The 20,397-nt window shown below is 46.0% G+C and overlaps 1 protein-coding gene across 1 annotated transcript in view; it reads left to right on the forward strand.

Moving 5' to 3' along the window:
- The first annotated feature begins 1,209 nt into the window (after nucleotides 1-1,209).
- The window catches only part of IL13RA2 (interleukin 13 receptor subunit alpha 2), a 28,237-nt gene continuing 9,049 nt past the window's right edge, over nucleotides 1,210-20,397 (forward strand). Inside the window, exons 1-6 of the mRNA XM_032776459.2 lie at nucleotides 1,210-1,269; nucleotides 6,444-6,593; nucleotides 8,097-8,248; nucleotides 12,928-13,081; nucleotides 14,171-14,291; nucleotides 18,813-18,997. Coding sequence (XP_032632350.1) covers nucleotides 6,515-6,593; nucleotides 8,097-8,248; nucleotides 12,928-13,081; nucleotides 14,171-14,291; nucleotides 18,813-18,997 — 691 coding nt within the window. The 5' untranslated portion in view covers nucleotides 1,210-1,269; nucleotides 6,444-6,514. The remainder of the gene's footprint in view (nucleotides 1,270-6,443; nucleotides 6,594-8,096; nucleotides 8,249-12,927; nucleotides 13,082-14,170; nucleotides 14,292-18,812; nucleotides 18,998-20,397) is intronic.

A 20,397-nucleotide genomic window follows, 5' to 3' on the forward strand; every position in this document is an offset into this window, starting at 1 on the left:
AGCTGACAATAACCAACCCCTTGCAATATACATGCAGTCCCTATTAAAGCTGCCAGTTTGGCAGGTTGGGAAATACCAGCTGCAATTTTGGCCTTAGAACAGCCCCTATTGTTCCCAACATGAGAGAATCTGGAAACATGCAGATGTAACTGTTGCAGAAAAAGACTTTGAATTTGTTTTGATTCATCCAGGACACTCCAGCTCACGCAGATGGAAATGGATCATTTATAGTGCAGCATCTTTGGACAGATCTCTGCAGCTTCTAGAGACACAAAAAGCACTAGAATTTCTGAGTCCAGGGGATGATTATTACTGATCCCTAGGCCCCCAGTCCAGGGTCAGGGCTACAGGCGGGACAAATGAGTAATAAAAAGACATCCCTGCCTCAGAAGTACCAGAGCAGATTTATGACAATGTACTGGGGGGGATGAAATGGGTGAATGGAAGAGAGAGAGGGAGGGAGCAGGGTGGGGGGAGATGAAGTAACAGTGAAATGAGAGCGCATCTAACAGCTGCTCCAGCTTGCTAGCTTCACAAACATGCCCCAGAGGGGCAGGTTTTTATGGGCACAGGGATTTGAAGGTGGGTTGTGTGAGGCAGTGGCTTTATGGATCTTTGGGGGGGAATCCCTCCCCCCCATGACTAGTGGAAGGAAGCCAGGAGGTGTTGGAGGGAGCAATGGGGGGGGAGGGGGTCACAAAGTGAATGCAGGGCTTAGGGCTGGTTGAGATCCTACAGCAGATGGGAAGGGCTGAATCCTGAGTGGCCTCAGACTAGATCACCTGAAAGGGGAGAGAAGCAAATGACAAATCAAACGTGGGAGGGGTGGCAAGCTGTGTGTTACTTGGCAGCACAGTGGGTGGGGTGGTGTGTCAGTGCCCCAGGGAAGGGGAATTTGAGATGAGAAATTTTAGACGTGCCATTTGTTTCCCATCACCGTGAATCATCAGAGCATTCAAAAGATCTCTGTGCATTTACCCGGATATTTATAGCAGTGCTTAACATCAAGGCTTAACAAAAACAGGAGTTTCTGGATTTCCTGTCCCAACAACCAGCCTGGTCAAGGCTATGATCTTTTGACTATTGCAACATCATTACAATGGGTCACTCAATTTTGCAGAGGGGAGCAGATTAAAGCACTCCAACTCTCTGGAGACCTCCTAGTTCTTCAAACAGACTTATCAACCACGGCAGCTAAGGAACTGCCTGCTGGAAAGAACACTCACTCCTGCTTTAGCCTCTGCTGTCAAACACACCCCAGGGCTCTAGGTAAGAATTTTTGTAGTTTTAAAATGTCCTTGAGTTTTAATGTGCATCTTGGTTTAGCTGTAGCTCATTTTACAAAATCTGTATCTGTTACAAACTAATTGCAATTATTTTTTATTAAAATCCGCCTCATCTACTATATGTTCCCTGTTGGCCATTTGTGCTTAATTCTTTAGCTGGGAAATGGAACTCACCTGTGTAATTATTTCTGGTGGCTTTCTCATCTTCTGCAGATCAGTGCTGCTCCCAGGGAAGGTTGTACCAGTCTCTCACCTGACTCCAAAGTGTAAGGATCTTTCTGGTACTGGAGCATATGCATATACCAAGTCTGATGCGTTTTTCAACAGGACACGTTTTATGTTGTGATCACATATATTGTATTTGACTTTCTACAGACTAACTGCTCTCATTTACTGTGTGTAAATATCTGCCGGGTATTTCCTGATATTACACTAAAAATTGTACATTTCAGTGTTGTCTTCATTTAGATCCATACCCTAGAGCCACTCATATTCCTGTGGCTGTTGGCTTATGCTGGTCACTAACATTTATGTGAATGTCTTTAATTTTGGAACGTACGTGCTTCCTGGCTCTGCCATTGCATTCTCTGGCACCATTCTGTTCTCTTTCATTGTAGCAGAAATGACAAATTGCAATTATATTAGGCTTTTAATCCAAGCATGTCAAAGTACTTCACTAGTATAAGCTATCTGAGCCACACAATGCCCCTAGGAGACAGGGAGGGAATATAGAGGATAATTTCCCCACCACTGAAATGTACAATGTAATACTTTTGAAACCAATAAAGTTACCTTTATAACTGATCTTGTTAAAAGCCACTGATGTGTATTTTATAGACTCCTTCCGCTCCATCCTGTGTTTTTAACAATAGGAATTCTTTACTGTTAGGATATTTTCTAACTCCTGTCTTCAGTATGCCTTAATCTAGCATCAGGCTTTTACTTCTCTCCTACCCCCTACTACTCTAGCGTATAATCTCTTTCTGGCACTCTTAGCTGTAAATAAATTGAGCAGAGTGTGAACTTGAACTGCCCAGGATCTGCTTTCTATTTACATGCCGTCAGAGAAGCCCCATGCAAAGCAGCTCCAGGACAAATCCCAGGTTCTGGTCTGAAGAACAGCTTTCGTTCAGTGGGTGGAGCGCTCTGTTGCCTGCTCCAGGGGAGGTCACCTGTCGTGTGTGAGGGTTCTGGCTGCAATCAAGTTTGTTGGTTTTTTTAAAGACAATGAGGTTTCTCCTCACTCCATCAGATACCCTGGTACTGCAATATTCTTGAAGGTGGTAGCAGAACCAAAAGGATAGACCCAACCCTTCCAGGCTCTATGGCATTGCGAGCTCTGGCTAGAGGCATACTGTGACAGTGCTGCCCGTGGCAGCCAGCTGAGGTCACTCAATTAGGGTGAACTGCAAACAAAACAGGGCAGACAAATCCCAAACGCTGGTGGTTATTCCACTACTTGGATTTACCAAGCCAGCACAAAACAGCTTTTATAGTACCTTACTGGTTACTTAGAAGGTTAAACCACGCAGATTCCTTAAAGTGCCCAGCCTCAGGCCTCCGTCAAGACACACCTGTCAAACATATGATGATGATTCCTGAAAATCTTAGTTCATCATATAAAAGAAAAGGTTCTTCCAATCCCAAAGGATCAGCCACATACCCAGGTTCAATTATAACTTAGGTCTTACCCACAATACACGCTATAGCCAATTCTTATTAACTAAGCTAAAATTTATTAGAACAGAAAAGAGAGAGTGTTGGTTAAAAGATCAATACACATACAGACTTGAATTCAATTCTTGAGGTTTAGATACATAGTAGAGGTGAGCTTGTAGTAGCCAAAAGTCCTCTTAGAAATAGTCTATAGGTCATAGTCCAATGTCCATATTCAGGATGGCTCCAGTGAATGACTGGGGATCTCAATCCTTGTGGCTTAAGGTTTTCCCCTCTTGAAACCCAAAGCAGATCTGAGATGAAGAAGGATCGTGTCCCAGGCTTCTTGTACATTTCCAACAGCCTTTTGGCCTGAGAAAACAATAGGCTTAACTCCTGCTCCCAAACATCCTGGCAATTAGCACAGAATAATTTATCCATGAAACAGTTCAGATACAGGTTACCACAACCTTTAAAGAGACACATAGACAATAACACTATTTCACTCCAGTATCATCTTAAATGCTAATATTCCTTTTTTGATCTTTGAATTTAAACTCTAGCAATAGACAGCTGTTTGCTTACATCAGCAAGAACCTGAAGCAAACACCTTCCCTTCTACCTCTAACACTGCAGACTTGCATTTCAAAGCTCTGTTCATTTACAGATCTTGCTAACCAGTTCTTAAGGTTCACCCATGGGTCGGGTCAGTCGGTGAGGTGAGTTAATTAACTCTTTCTGGCCCTGTCACCTTTCAATGAGATATTATATTATACTCATAACATCATACATACCAACCATGCCATCTCCTTTCTCTGCTAGACTTGAGCAAACAAAGTCTGTGTGAAGCCTTCTCAGGAGCGGTGCCAGGGTTTTTGGCGCCCTAGGCAGGGGTCCTTCCGCGCCCCCAGTCATTGGCCGCAATTCTGCTGTGGGGGGTCCTTCCGCGCCCCTGGTCTTCGGGGCACTTCAGTGGCGGGTCCCGGAGTAAGTGAAGGATCCGTCGCAAAATTGTCCTTGAAGACCCGGAGAGCAGAAGGACTCTCCCCCCCCCCGCTGCCGAATTGCCGCCGAGGATGGCAAAATGCCACCCCCCTCCCCCACAAATCCTGGCACCCTAGGTGACCACCTAGGTCGTAAATGGAAGCGCCGGCCCTGATCCTTCTACCATATCCAATCACAACGTCAAACAGTTCTGCCGTAGTGTGTGATTAGTTCAGAGTCGTAAACAAGGATACCTCAGGAAGGTAAATCCCAAGCTGCTCTGAGCTGGACTGCCAGCTTTCTAATGACCTGCCCAATGCCTGTGTCCTGTAAGTGGCTTGGGGCTGAATGTCTTATACACCTATGGGGAAACACTCCCCTATTTCACAGGGTTTGCAAGCCTAAATAAATTCCTGTGTAACCTTCTCTACACCCCCGGGTGGCTCTGAGGGTACAGACTCTGGGGTGCGCTTGGCTCAGTCTGTCCATCTGGGTCTCCCTGCTGAAGTCAGGCTTCTCTCCTGGTGGTGTCTCCTGGGAAACAATGGGTGATCCCCCGTCTCCCTGGGGCCCGTCCTCACTTCATAAAGGAGCACACAGTTCTCAAATGACCAAACACCCAATGAGCTTTACATAAACACTCGACATTAGAAACACAAACAATGCAAAGAACAAGTGATATTAGCTATAATACATGTGACTCTGGCTAGACTGTTAAAATATAGATACGCAGCCATCCATGGAGTCTGCCCTAAACCCTCTTTTCTTTCATTTAACCACTCACAAAGTCTCCCTGACCCTAGTTGCTATGTCAGCTCTGTAACCTGCCAGCGGCCAGGCCAGGCGCTTGTTGGCAGTGCTCCTGTCAATGTCTTGTCTGAGGGGTCCGAGGAACCGCAGAGGGTCTGGGTCTCAGCAGTCACTTTCCATGGGGTGGGCTAGCGAGCTTAGAGATCAGCTGTCCACTTTACCTCCTGCCTGAGGCAGGTGACCAGATGTCCCGATTTTATAGGGACAGTCTCGATTTTTGGGTCTTTTTCTTATATAGGCTCCTTTTACCCCCACCCCGGCCCGATTTTTCACACTTGCTGTCTGGTCACCCTAGCCTGAGGTAATGGTCAGTGGCAGCTCAGCAGTGTGCTAGACAGCCACTCCCTGCCCAGTGGTGTGACAGGCTCTGTGGGAACTTTTTTTTCCTTTCTTTTCATTAAAAGTTTTGCTTTTTTTTAAAAAAAAGTACAAGTTATCTCTGTAATCTAGATGGTAAATATTACAGGGTCTTTCAGCTTATAGACAATAGAGAAAAAGCTTTCTCCAGCAGAAATACAATTTAAAATACTTTCAGCCAAATACACATTAAAACTCTACCAGCCAGATACACAGTTGGCAAATACAGAAACAATCAAAAGACTATAACCGCCTTTCTACTCAATACTTACTATTCTGAAATATATAAGAGACTGTAGCAGGGAGATTGGCAGAAACCTGGTGCAAGTCCTCTAGTCCCTTCCAGGACTCAGAGAGACACAAAGCAAACCCCAAAACCCACAAACAAAGGCTTCCCTCCATCAAGATTTTGAAAGTATCTTGTCCTCCTGATTGGTCCTCTGGTCAGGTGTTGCAGGTCACTGTTTGTTAACCTTTTACAGGTGAAAGAGAATTAACCCTTAGCTATCTGTTTATGACAGTGTCTCTCTCCTGTTTCTGTCCTTTATTAACCCAGGATTTATTCAGGAACCCCTGATTGCTGTTCCCTTCCATCCCTACAGCTTCTTAAGTCTTCCCCTGGTTCTGCCTCCTCTGGGAGCCGGAGTCCCAGCCCCAGCCCCACTGTGTGGTCTGAGTGGGGGATTCATGTAGAGCAGGGGCTGGACTAGCTCATCTGATCCAGTCTATCTGGAAGAGCTGGGCAGGAGATGAGTTTTGTTTCCATGAAAATAATGATGTGTGTGTGTGTTTTGCTGAAATCTTCCTTCAAAAATGTCCATGTTTTCATCAAGAAACTGGAACCTAGAAAACAGAAGTTTGGTTTTGGTTTGTTCTGAGCCACCAAAATCTGAAATTCTGATCAAACGCTTGACGTCTTTGGGAGCTGGCTGAAATTTCTCTGTTTTCAGCTGCTCAAAGCTGAAAAGTGTTCAGGTTTGGGGGTTTTCTGTTTTCTGATGAAAACCTGAAAATATTAACTAAAAATGGGCATTTTCTGCAGAAATCCTTGTGAGAGACAAGCTCACACAGGGCTCTTCTTCAGGTCTGTGTACACTTGAAAGCTCATCTCTTACCAACAGAAGTTGGTCAAATAAAAGCTATCCCCTCCCCAACCTTGTGTCTCTAATATCCTCTGACAGACATGGCTACAACCACACAGCATATAACATTGTGATTGGCATTTAGCAATCTACATTGATAAAATGCTTGTAAGGTTGTTACTTGTGCTCACAAAGCAGGGGAAAATCTGCTTCTCTGGTGTGGCTGGTTTTATACCTTAACTAGTTTTCAACCTGGCTTATTTTGTAGGTTTCTCGTGTGCAAATATTTTTCTGGCATAATACACTTCCCAGTGGGAAGCTTTGAAGTCTTACACACCAATGGACATCAAATGGATTTGTGCTGTCACCATAATCCTAGCCTGGTTCTGCAGAGCTTCCTCGGCACACCAGACATCAGGTAAATCAAGGAGCGTTCATGATGAGTCTATTGTCTAATGCTCGCTTCAGATTAAATAGTACCAAGCTGTTTATAGAGCATAGGACTAAAAGGGACTGCAAGGGCCATCTAATCTTTCCCCCTGCCAAGATGCAGAATGTGCTAGGTCTAAAACAGTACGAAGATGATTCTTAGCTTTTCATGGCTTTGACCCTGCAAATGGGCAGACCCCTGTGGAAGGGTTTACAATTGCAGGACTGGGCAAACATGCTACTGTGCTTAATGGGAGCTTTGCAATTAACTTCAGTGGAAGCAGAAAGGGGCATCCAGTGCTGATGTACAATACATCTGTTCCATGTTGCTGTAATATGTAAACACACCTTGGGTGTCTGATAAAAATACTCCTCAATATTTCTCAGTGAAGCTAAATGTAGCAGGTTAATCTGGTAGGTGGGGCTAAGTTACAACCTGAAGGGAACTGGCAATAAAATTGTTTCTTCTCATAAGGAATGTTTGTTTGCTATCAAAATACAGTGCGTGCTTCCAGTGATAAAAGAGAGGAACTGAAATCCTTCTGTTCCCCGCTCAGAGATAAATACCTTCACGTGATTGAGCCACGTGACTTGGGGAATCAGTGTTGCAGTCCTCTCCCACATGAAACTTCCATGGGGTCAGATTCTCCAGAGCTGGCCTAGGGAGGTGTAAATTACACCTGGGCACCAGGAAGGAGTCCCTGTGCATGAGGACATGTGGTGGCACTGTTACCTGCTCTGCTTCAGGGTATCCACCAAATGGAGATAGCTCAGCAGAGGCTGCCTCGTAGCCCAGCTAAGGCAGAGCAAGCTGGAGTCTTCTCCTTCTTATGCATCACCAGCATGTAGCAAACAATTCAAGGCAATTACCTCAGTGCAACCTCACTGAAAGCAAGCAGACTGCCAGGAGACTGCAGGGCATCATTTGACTACCTGAGATTGCACGGGTGTAAGCTCTTGATCTGGAGGTAGGATTACTGGTGCATGAAAGAGCCTAGCGTCTCTCTCAGACCCCAGAGCTCTGCTCAGGCTGAGTGCACAGGGCTGATTTTACATCAAAAATGTCTTTCCCTGGCTGTGCTCACATGTGCTGGGAGGTGGCTGAGTCAGCCTGCAAGCGTGAGAAACATTACATTTTTCACAGGAACAGATTTATGAACACTGGTGCCCTGTCCAAGTTACAATTATCCATGCCAAGCGTTGCCATTTCAATGGATCCAACATTCTTAATTACCTGCCCTAAACTGTTGAGTCTTGTTTTTGAACATTGTTAAAACACTTTTTGAACGGAGCCCAAGTAATTCGTGCTTAATCCTGGAGACAGTGGCAGTTTTATGGTGGTGCAGTGACCTTGGTGCAAAGCATTTTGAGATTCTGTGGCTAAAAGGCAATTTGTCTTCTGTGCAATATCACAGTTTGAAATACCTGTTGTCGTTGTTTTTATTATTTCTCTAAAACAACTTATTTTATCCATCTGCTTTTTCTGTTTCAGTTGAACCTCCCCGCAATCTTCAGATAATTGACCCTGGACTTTTAGGCCATCTCTATATAGAATGGCAGCCTCCACCTTTCCTGCTAACCCTTGATCAGTGTACAATAAAATATAAATTAAAATACCGTAGCACGGGCGATGCGGATTGGAAGGTAAGCTCAAGCATAGCTTGGTGTGTAGCATATTGCTACTGCTTCCCATTTGTTTCATCTGTTGATTCCACCTTTTTTAAGTGAACTGTATGAAGCTGGTAAAAAAAAAATTGGTAATTAAAGCAACTTCCTTTGATAAGGCCAAACTGTCAACCAAACAGATGAATGATGTAGAAACGTTGGTCTGAGAATAGGATGAAAATATTTTACAGCTTAACAGCAGCCGCCAAAACCTTTGGGACCGATTGAGGGCCTGCTTCTACAAACACTTCTGACTGGGTGTAGCGCTGATTGCCAAGAGTAATTTCATAGTATTGAATGCACTAGTAGTCAGTCTCTGCAGAACTGGAAGTCTGTAAAGTGCCTATGATCCTTTGGGATCAAAAGTGCTTTATAAATGTGAGATTATGTTTGATTCATTCTCATAACATTCTAACATTTTTTACCCACGGTGGTATTTTTTATTACTGTTTACATCTCTGAGAGATGGTCTGAACCGAAGTCATCCATAAAATAAAATTGCCCATCTTATCTCATTAAAATGTAGCAAGGAGGAAGCAGATATACCTGCTGCAAGGAGGATTGTTGAAATACTTGTCCGTGGGCTGGGAGATAAGGCTCCCACACAGGTAAAAATGTAGTGGACCCAGAGGAACAGACACCCAATGCTTCAATTGCTCACTGTCAGATATTTAGAAGTGCCAAAAAAAAATCACACAATATTGTGTTGGACACACTTCTTTGTTGGGCCATTTGCAAAACCCACGGAAGACAAGAGGAAGCTTTTCAGTGACCTCAGTGGGCTCCTAAAGAACAGGACATAGAATCATAGAATCATAGAATATCAGGGTTGGAAGGGACCCCAGGAAGTATCTAGTCCAACCCCCTTTTCAAAGCAGGACTAATGCCCACCTAAATCATCCCAGCCAGGGCTTTGTCAAGCCTGACCTTAAAAACCTCTAAGGAAGGAGATTCCACACCTCCCTAGGTAACCCATTCCAGTACTTCACCACCCTGCTAGTGAAAAAGATTTCCCTAATATCCGACCTAAACCTCCCTCACTGCAACTTCAGACCATTACTCCTTGTTCTGTCATCTGCCACCACTGAGAACTGTCTAGATCCATCCTCTTTGGAACTCCCTTCAGGTAGTTGAGAGCAGCTATCAAATCCCCCCTCATTCTTCTCTTCTGCAGACTAAACAATCCCAGTTCTCTCAGCCTCTCCGCATAAGTCATGTGCTCCAGCCCCCTAATCATTTTTGTTGCCCTCCGCTGGACTCTTTCCAAGTTTTCCACATCCTTCTTGTAGTGCGGGGCCCAAAACTGGACACAGTACTCCAGATGAGGCCTCACCAATGACGAATAGAGGGGAATGATCACGTCCCTTGATTCTGCTGCGAGTGCCTCTACTTCTGCAGGCAAATAGCCGTTAGCCTTCTTGGCACACAGGGCAATATCTGTTGACTCATATCCAGCTTCTCGTCCACTGTAAACCCTACGTCCATTTTCTGCAGAACTGCTGCCTACCATCAGCTCCATAGTCTGTAGGCAGTGCATGGGATTCTTCATCCTAAGTGGCGGACTCTGCCACTTGTCCTTGCTGAACTCATCAGGTTCTTTTGGCCCAATCCTCTATATTTTCTACGGTCCCTCTGTCATCCTATCCTACCTCCAACGTATCTACGCACTCCTCAGTTTCATGTCATCGTGCAAACTTTGCTGAGAGTGCAGTCAGCGCCATCCTCCATGATCATCAATGAGAACTGAACAAACTGCTCCAGGACCGACCACTTTGGGGCACTCTGCTTGAAACCGGTTGCCAATAGACATGGAGCCATTGATGAACTACCGTCATTTGAGCCGATGATCTAGCCAGCTTTCTATCACCTATAAGTCCATTCATCCAGCCTCTATTGTTCTTTAACTCGCCAGGAAGAATACTGGTGGAGACTGTAAAAAACTTTGCTAAAGTCAGAGGAATTAACATGTCCACTGCTTCCCCTCATCGACAAAGTAAGTTATCTCCTCATAAGAAGCAATTAAGGTAGGTCAGGCATGACTTGCCCTTGTGAAATTCATGCTGACTGTTTCCTGATCATATTTCCTCTCCTCTAAGGCTGCTTCAGAATTGATTCCTTAGGACCTGCCTCCAGTGATTTTCCAGGGACTCGAGGGGAGGCTGACTGGCCTGTAGTTCCCGCGGGTAGCTTCCTTCCCCTTTTTAAAGATAGACAACTACATTAGCCCTTTTTCAGTCATCGGGACCTCCTATCACTGAGTTTCAGATAATGGCCAATGGCTCTGCAATCACATCAGCCAACTCCTTTAGCACCTTCAGCCAGGGCTGCCTGGGGGGGGGGGCAAGTGGGGCAATTTGCCCCAGGCCCCTCAGGGGCCCTCACGAGAGTTTTTTGGGGCCCCTGGAGCAGGGTCCTTCACTCACTCTGGGGGCCCAAGAAAACTCTCATGGGGCTCAGGCCGTCACAGCGTCTTCTGCTCTGCGTCTTTGGCGCAATTCAGTAGTGGTGGGGTCCTTCTGCTCCAGAGCAGAAGGACCCCCCCACCACTGAATTACCGCCAAAGTGGGGGCCCCCTGCTGCTGAAGACCCCAGGCCCCCTGAATCCTCTGGGTGGCCCTGCCCTCGGATGCAGCACATCCGCTCCGTGGACTTGTGCTCATCCAGCTTTTCTAAATAGTCCTAAACCACTTCTTTCTCCACGGAGGGCTGGTCACCTCCTTCCCATGCTGTGATGCCCAGTGCAGTAGTCTGGAGCTGACCTTGTTCATGAAGACAGAGGCAAAAAAAGCATGGAGTATATTAGCTTTTTCCACATCCTCTGTCACTAGGTTGCCTCCCCCATTCAGTAAGGGGCACACACTTTCCTTGACTTTCTTCTTGTTGCTAACGTACCTTCTTGTTACTCTTAACGTCTCTTGCTAGCGGCAACTAGGTCAAGTTGATAGGTGAAAAGGATAGAAAGTGGAATATCAGCTTGCAGCTCATAGCCTGTCAGCCAGCCATGCTGCCACTGCTGGACAGTTTCGTCTACACTGGGCACACGCTGTCATGCTGCCATTAGTGCTAGGTCCCAGACTTGTCTGGCTGACTATTCAGAGGAGAGTCCTAAAGCGGTGAAGAGATCTATGAACCAATCCCCGCTGCTAGGAGGGATTGAATAGGTCGTGAAAGGGGAAATGCACTGCTAAGTGTGTGTCTGGGTTTCTCCACTTTGGTCAGGGGAAGTCAGAGAAGAAAGAAAAAGAAACCTTTGAAGAAAAAAGTCCGACTTCTCTAAATTAGCAAAGCTAACAAGGAAGAGATAAAGAGACAGACTAGAAGAGCAGGAGCAGACTCAGATGAAGCAGCAAAAGTATCTTGCAAAATGCAGATAACATCATCGTGTGAAATATTGGTACCTAGTGTCCTGCCAAAAGATTTGACACAGACACGGCTTATTAACTAACTCATTCTTTTGGCAGCCCCGCGTACACAGAAGAAATGAAAGATGAAGTCACAAAAGCGGAGCATGTGCCCACAGGGAGCAGCATGTGTAAAAGGCTGCGTGAGCTTCAGACCCCTGGGGTAGAGCGATTAGTCAGAGGCGGGTCAGAAGCACATGGCTCAAGAGACTTTTTTATATTCTTGAGCTACTAACAAAAAGTGCAAGTGCAGGGGCTGTGTGCATCCATTGCAGTGATGCAGGCGGGACAGGAATTGGGCTCTGCTGTTTCTCTTATTTTTCTTTAAATAAATCCCATTTCTTGGTCTTTAATTTTAATCCTTCTCAATTTTCTTTTTCTTTTTTGTTTTTTAAATTTAAATTTCATTGGTTTGTTTTCAAGTTACTTGGTGATATAATTTTTTTCCAAGTTCAGGAAAATATTAAATGCTCAAAAAATTGTCAGTGTCCCAGATTTGATGGGATTAATTCCCAGCAAACTAGGAAATCCTAGCTCCTTCTCCCTGACTTGGGGAGATTGGTTGCCCTTTGCCACACGAAGAATCAGTTAAAAGGGAATGCAGATTTGCGTGACTCATCTCCTTCTGCTGGTAAGTCCTTCTAATCTGCGCTGGCACTTTTTATAGCATCTCTGCTAAACGCTGCACGCTGCAAAGGGACATCTACCCTAGAGACCCCTGCCTCTTCTTTAAGATGGTCCCCTGTTGCAGTGAGAGACCCATACAAACGAGAAAGTAACTGATTAAGTGGCAACATACGCTGGTCACAGTAAGGAAGAATCGTTCTTTCTGGGCAGGTTGTTCCAGAATTGTCTATTTGGGAGTTTTCACACCTTCCCCTGTAATATCTGGTGCTGGCCACTGTTTGAGACTGGACACAAGAAACAGTTGGATCACGGGATTAGATTGGATGAATTTCAGTGTTTCATTCCAGTGCCGTGAAGGATATCCATCCCCATAGAGAGAAGTGCAGAGGAGTGAAATGTTGGGTGCTGTATAAGCATTGGACAGGGCAAATTTGATAAGAATGTAAAAGATCTGGATTGTGTCCACAGGAAACATTGTGTGTGTGTGTGTGTGTGTGTGTGTGTATGTGTGTAAGTAACCCTGTGGTGTATATATAACAGAGTACAGCGTACCGAACAAGCATGCATAGCAAGCGTTGCAGCCAATATAAACACAAAAAGTTGATTACAGTATTGTGTGTCTTACACCAGGTTGTTTTTACTAAGAAATTAAAATATGGCGATGGATTTGATCTCAGCAAGAGAACAGAAGCGAAGGTCCAGACTCTGCTGGAAGGACGTTGTACGAATGAATCTGAAGTGAAGAGTGACTGGACTCACACTACCTTCCAGGTGCCGTCACAAGGTAAGGCTCAGGCTGCCGTGCCCCACGTAACCTTTCCAGGCCATTCGCCTTCCTGGAAAAATGTGTTGACCTGACGGAAAGGTTCCACAACCAAGTTATTGCTGCCCCAGTACAGCTCCATCACCTGAGGTGCCTTAGGCGCAGCAGAGCCTGTCAGGCTACTAGATGCAAAAACTTCGTTGCCAGGTTAGGCCATTTTTTTGCTTAGCAAATTGTCATTGTTTGAGGGTTGTGGACTTAGGGTCTGTCTACACTGCAGTTAGATGCCCCCAGCTGGCCCATGCCAGCTGACTCGGGCTCTCGGGGCTGTTTCATGGCTTTTGGGCTTGGGCTGCAGCCAGAGCCAGCAAGCCTACACGGCAGTTAAATGGCCCACGAGCCTGAGCCGGCTGGCACGGGCCAGCTGCGGGTTTTTAACTGCAGTGTAGACACATCCTTAAACGCCTGTCGTCCCATGCCCATGCCCTGATAGCAGCACTCTGGCTCGACCTCCCGGCTCGCACATGTGCATGCATGCATCCTCTCTGCAGTCCCTGGACAAGAGAACTCTGGCTCCATCTACCCCACCGTGCCCTGACAGGAGGGGAGAATGCGACTGAACTTCCCCATCAGCGATCAATAGTACTGTCTAGCTTGCACGCTGCCTTTCCCCTCCGGCTCACAAAATCCTTTGCAGAGTATTGCAGAGCTGTGAAGTGAGTTGTCTGAGAACACGTATCAAGTCATAGACTGAGTCAGAAGCAGAGACTGGCCTCCTGCTTTGTGACCTTGCCTCCCTTAGCTGAAATCTGTTCAACTGCTCAGACAAATCACCTCTGAATAATTAAGCCAGGGTCACTTATTCACTCTTCCATTGCAAATAAATACATGTAAATAGGGTTTGCTATGCAAAGGGTCCCTTAAAATGAAGTGTTTGCTGAGCTAGCGAGTCCCTCTGGCATGTCGCTATCGAATTAGCCTGACTGGTCTGTTTACATGAGCCAGCATGATGGCACAGAGAAAGCAAATGGGTTGGCAAGGCTATTTCTCAGCTCAGCCCAAATGGGGCCTTTCAGATAATAACGTTGTTCTTTCCTTTTCCTTTAATAGGAGAACTGGAGTCACAGATCCGAGACTTCCACTGTGTCTATTACAATTGGGAGCACCTCACATGCACTTGGCAGCTGGGCCAGCTCGCTCCTGCTGGGGCGCGTTATGAGTTATATTATTGGTATGTACCAACTCGGCGGGGAGCATTTGGGTGCCAGGCGAGCAGTCTCACGGGGCAAACAGCACAAAGAAACAGCCACAGCAATTCTGTTTTCGTTGCTGGTGTGCCCATTACATGACTCATAGGTAAATGCCACTCACAGATGTTAGCACCAAGACATGGGGAACAAAGCATGAACCCTGAAAGCCAAGGTCTGGGGCTCCTGAAAACAGCCTTTGTATCAAATTATTCTAGCAGAGATGTGCCCAAAGCAAAAGCCTAGGTTGGAACCCTCCCAAACTTTGGATCTGGAGCCAAACCTTGCAACTTGGAGCCCTGTCTCTAAACTTGTCTGTACCAAGCCCCAGGTCTCAATGGCCCTAGGAAAGTTTGGGTTTGGGTCTGGAATCTGCGGCTCTCTAAATCATTATTACTGTCCTACAGTTAGCACTGAATACTCTAATAGGGAAGAATTCGTATTCTGCTGCCTGGGATTCTGTGACATTCCCCAGGGTCTGGACTGACAGACAATCTGGACTGACAGACAGCTGTGTCCCCTAAATTCTCCAGCCCCCATCAGCAAACTCCCAGTCCCAGACTTTCCCCCAGAAATGTGCCTCTTGTACTGCCCAGCCACCTCCTAGATGATACAAGCTCATATAAGATCTGTCATTTATTAATAGAAAATGAGATGTACAAATCTGGTTATCCCAAATGGAGTTTCCCAAACATTTCACTGGTTTAGATAAAACAAGAAAACAAATTTATTAACTACAAAAAGATTTTAAGTGATTACAAATAATGAGGTGTAAAGGTCAGAATTGGTTACAAGAAAATAAAAGGCAAAATGCACTTAACATCTAACTTAACAAGCTAGATGAATTCAAAGCAAAGGTGTTTCTCACCACATGCTTTAGCGGTCTTACTGGATAGAATCCTACCAGTCAGGACCACTCCCCCACTTCAGCATTAATTTCCTTGTCCTTCAGATAGTGGTGATGCCATGGCAGAGAGAAAGGGAAGAGTATTTTGGGACCTCTGTTCCCCTTTCTTATAGTTGTCTTTTTCTTTGAAAATCATCTCCAGCTGAGGTTCAGGAGACAGAAAATATGTGAGGACCAGAACCACCTGTTGTTTCTTTGCCAAAATGTAAATTTCTTGCTCATGCCCTTTTCCTGCCAAAGAATGGCCACTTAACCTGGTGATAGACCATTTGATTTTGTTGACACTTGGCTGAAGCATCAGTTTTGTCTTTGAGGAACTGATATGTGTCTGCTTTTCTAAACATGGAACATGTCTCAATAATGTTATTCAGTAGAATCTTATAGCTTCACATACAAAGTTGCCACACACATTTTACCAGGACAGTAATGATCAGCAAGTTATGAGTTTTCAAACGATATCTCACAAAGCACAATTTGTACAAAATCCATCATAGCCTTGTAAAAAAGATGAACATGGGGCTACAAACTGTCACAGATTCACAGTCACACTTAAACAAATGGCTTAAAAAAGACTAAACTTTTCAAGATTCAAAATTGACTGAAGAGGGGCCCCTTCTGGCTGCCTTCACGGTAACCTGGGACAGCTCTTAAAGGTGAGATCACTTCTTCCCACAGAGGAGGGCAGTAGCAGAACAGAGTGGTTGGGGTTTACCCTCCCCCACTCAGCAGAATGGCTAGGGAGTTAGCCGTAGGACCAGGGACATTGGGGGATTCCCTGCCTCTGCCCCCTGCCACCCCGCCCCTATGTCAGCCACTACCCTGGTTCCACCTGTAGAGAGGTTACATAGCATGGAGAGGCTCAGCGGAGATGCTAATTGCTCCTGCAGCTGAGTTTGGGCGGGGGGGAAAGGTACCTCAGTCTGGGCATATCCCTCCTATGCCACCCATAGCACCACGCCCTGCAGTCTGCAGAGCCCCGTCCTCACCTAGCCCCAGAGACAGGGCATCCGCCATGGAGAGAACTGCACACACAGATCCAGACCCCGGCCTTAGTTTGTAGATGCAGCCTCCTGGTGAGGGTTCCGTTTTATCACGGGGGTTGTGCTTTCTGCACCTGCTGTGTGTATTTTGCATTTGTGTGTTGCACCTTGATGCCCCTGCCTTTCCCATCAGAACTAAAGCATGTCAGCCACACATTTTGGCTCTCCATAAAGTCAGGTAAATCTGACTGTTGTGGGAATTGGCTTGAGTTCACCAGTCCTAGTGAGCAGCGAGTCTGAAGGTTTATGCACGTAGGCTTTTGTCTTCTTTTGCACCCTGGCCACTCTGGGTCCCTGAATGCGTATCCCACAAAAGTTAGGGGCTGTTAAAGTGTAGGGTGCCAGCCCATCCAGACAAGTGCCGTTAATTCATGCATGGTCCAGCGATTTCTTCCGTGCAGTTAATCCTGTTGACCTGCTGCAGAGTGCCACATAGGCTTCTTTTCTTTAGGAAAAACAAAGTTGGACTTTTGGATCAAAGTAAATTAATAACACACTATCACATTTGTAACAAGTAATGCAAAAGTGAGCCAGTGAATTATTGGTGAGGCATTGTTTTTACTTTCCCCATGCAAATGAGACACCGACATCTATCCAGTTGTTGGTTTCCACATGCTTTTAGCAACTTTGCCAAAAAAACATCAAAACTGATTAGAAGTTGTGTTAGTAACAATAATGCCAAAGATCTGTTTGAAAAACATGACCGTGAATTGGAAACCTCATCACAGAAACAAACACCTGGAGCTGGACTGTGCTCCAGTTAACACAGCAGCTGCACCAAGGTCATTTTTCAAATTGCAGGAGTCATTTGTTTATTTATAAAGGAACGTCCAGTGAAGAGAGGGACCTTTCACGGCTAATGTATTCTGCACAGGGACACCCACTGGGCTTTGAACAGAATGGCCAAAGTTAGTCCTCCTGCAAACTTCCTGGAAGGACTCCCAGCAAGTGGGAAGTTGGGGTACCAGCCCTGCCCTAGCAGCAAAGGACCCACTAGTGGAATGTCCAGGATCTGGGCAGGAAGGAGGGGTCCCTCCCTGGAGTGTGGGATGTTTAGGACTGTATTGGAGCTCAGTGTTAGGAAGTAATAGGAGAGGCGTACCTCCCTGGGAACCCCAGAGGTGCAACACCCGCCGAGCCCATAATCCTCTAGCTGGGCTGGGAAGGGGCATGTGCCAGTGGCCACATGTACAAAGTCAGCCCTCCGCCAGCACAGCCACCAACCAGTACACAGAGGGATCAGGGCTCGCCCCATGTCCCTGCTCTGCCCCCTCCCTGCCGGGAATGTACATCCTGCTGGCAGCACTGGCCAGCGCCCAGCATTCCTGCAGTGCAAGCAGCCAAGTGAGCAGGAGACCCCCCAGCGTGAGCCCACAGCAGAGTGCAGGCCTGCTTTGGCCCTGGCTGGAGGAACGTTCCTGGCACAGATGTGGGGAGGGATTTCTGATGCTGCACTAGGCTGTGATTTCCTTGGGAAATGTAACCACGCAGGTACTTACTGTGACAGAGAACGAGGTACCCCCAGCTGCTGGGTCAAGGCACCACCACCTCGCCAAGAGCTGCTGGCTCCGGTGTGCAGACACCAGGGTTCAGTATGTGCCATGCTTCCTCTGGAGGAGCTGGGCTCAGGGGGAGCTCCTCCGCCAGCTCTGCTGGTAGAAGCTGGGATTCGTAACCCTGGGATGAATCCCTGCCAGTGACCTATGGTAGCAGTTCTTACACTAGTATCTCCCCAGGGTGCAATAGCTGGAAAGAAAGAGTGCGTGCCTCTTCGGCTTAGAGTCCATTCAGTGACCAGACCTTCCAGGATTTCCAGCAGACTGATGCACTTCGCTGCCTTGTGTCAGGGGACATGTTACTTTGCAAGCTTCCTGCACCGGGTGACCTCATCACAAAAGGGAACGTTCTGTATGTTCGGCTCCACATGGTAAAAGCTGTAGTCTCCATGTTCTAACACTCAGCCATATGGTACTTCATCAGTCCTCACGAGTGATTCCCTGATGGCTTACCGGATAACCTGGGTGTGCCCCTTTCCAAGAATGCTGCAGTGCTACTCACCAGACTTTGACTGAGTCATGGCCTTCTTCGTAAAAAGATTTTTAATTTGGTTTAGCCTGAAACTTTAGAGAAGAGCAGATCAAAATACAAGACTTTTTTCTTCGGCCTCCTTGCCCTACTCATTAATTAGTTGCAATTTTTTTTTTAACCCTCAATCTTGTAAAGCAGGAAATGAAACACAACAACTTTTTCAGTTCCAAATGCTTTTTCACCATAGCCAGCCCGGGAACAAAAAGGATTTGTGTTTAATACTATGGGTGCTTTTATATGATCATAAAATAGTGATATTAATATTTATTCACTCTGACTCATGATTTAAAGGCCATTCTGGTATAGAACTTGATTGTTTTCGCATATTTATTTCATCGAATCATTGGATCATGAATACTATTTTAGTCAATGACCTGTCAGACCTTTCTGAAGAATAAAACAGTGCAAATATTTAAAACATCCCTGATTTAAATAGAGCATGTAACAGAATTTTCCTACCTTATGCATAGGTATGAAGGACTGGATCACACAGTGCAATGTAGTGACTATATTCAGACTCATGGAAGAAATACTGGATGCAATTTGCAAAACCTGAGGCAAGCAGAATATATTGATTTCAACGTCTGTGTTAATGGTTCTTCAGAGTCCACACAGCTGAGACCTTCCTACTTCACATTCCGTCTTCAGAACCTAGGTAATGACGACAGCCTGATCTACTTTTGCAGGCTTGGGGGGGAAAGATGCGGATTCTTACATGGTCTGGTAGCTCCTGGGATGAGTCAGTAGCTGTCTTGGGACCAGGTTTCAGTGGTTTGTAAGTACGATAGTAATTAACTATCAGAACTGCTTCCCAAAGGATGTGGTACAGTCTCCATCACTGGCCATCTGGCTGTCTTGGTAAAAGATCTCCAGTTCAACCTCAAATTACTGTGGTAGTTGCAGGATTCACAGGGGGAGGGTTCCCTGCCCTGAGCTTTATGGGTTGCCAGATGTCCAGTTTTCAACCGAACACCCAGTCAAAAAGGGACCCTCCCGAGCCCCGTGAAAATGAGCAAGTGAGTGAGGGTGGGGGAGAGAGAGCGGCAGAGGGAGGAGGGGAGATGGAGTGGGCACATTTTTAAAAAATCAGCTACAGGTTCACTTACAAGAAGGCAGTTGGTTCTAATCCAGACTAAGGGCCAAATTCAATGTCTCAGTAAGCAGTGGCAACTAAGGCTGTCTAAACTGGTTTAACAGTCGCATTGAGGATGCTGGAAGTAGGTGTAAGTCACCTGAACTTATCCTCCCCCCCAGACTTCTGGATTTGGCCCTAAATGTGATAACCAGTCTACAAAGGTGTTTCCTAGTGCCATCCTAATGGCCATATTAAGGGAGAATTTTGTAAATAACCGTGGAAAGAAACAGACTGTTGCAGATACTGGGAAAAAGTAGGGAGGTGGGTTCTTGCTCACAGGACAGGTGTTTTCCCCTCTTTCACCTAGTGACTGTGTTACTGGCTGGCCCTTCAGATGATCGTCACCCTGAGAACGATGGGGCAGCACTGACGGAAGTCAGTACTGGTGGGAGCAAAGACTCCATTCGGTATTGTGCAGATAGTACCTGATGCAGTGTATTACTGGCTGTGGGTGATTTAATAAGAATTGCCATTGGAACAGAAACAGCTTCTCTGTGTCTTAATACAACTTGTGATAATTCAGAAAAGTGCAGGGACCTTTCAGCTTTTTATTGAAACCAAGAGATACACAACTGGATGCAGTATGACGCTTACTGTTAGACTTTTTGGCTAAAACCATAAGTGAGTTTAGAGGGAGCTGCAGCCCAGGGGACCGAAAACGGAGTGTGGCTTGGACAGCTAATAGAAGAGAGTATAAATGTGCTCGACTGCCCCTTGGTAGGGCCTCCTAGCATGGAAATCGCACCAGGCTAAGTTCCCTTACTCTCACACAAATATGTTGGTCCAAGGGAGGAAACTGCCAGATGCTTCCTGTATGACTTTAGGCAAGTCACATAATGTTAGAGCTAGGCACAAGTTTTTGCCCGAAACATTTTGTGCCAAAAATTGCAGATTCAGGCTGACAGAAACATTTTGCAAAT

This window comes from Chelonoidis abingdonii, chromosome 8 (genome assembly GCF_003597395.2).
Source record: "Chelonoidis abingdonii isolate Lonesome George chromosome 8, CheloAbing_2.0, whole genome shotgun sequence".
NCBI lineage: Eukaryota > Metazoa > Chordata > Testudines > Testudinidae > Chelonoidis > Chelonoidis abingdonii.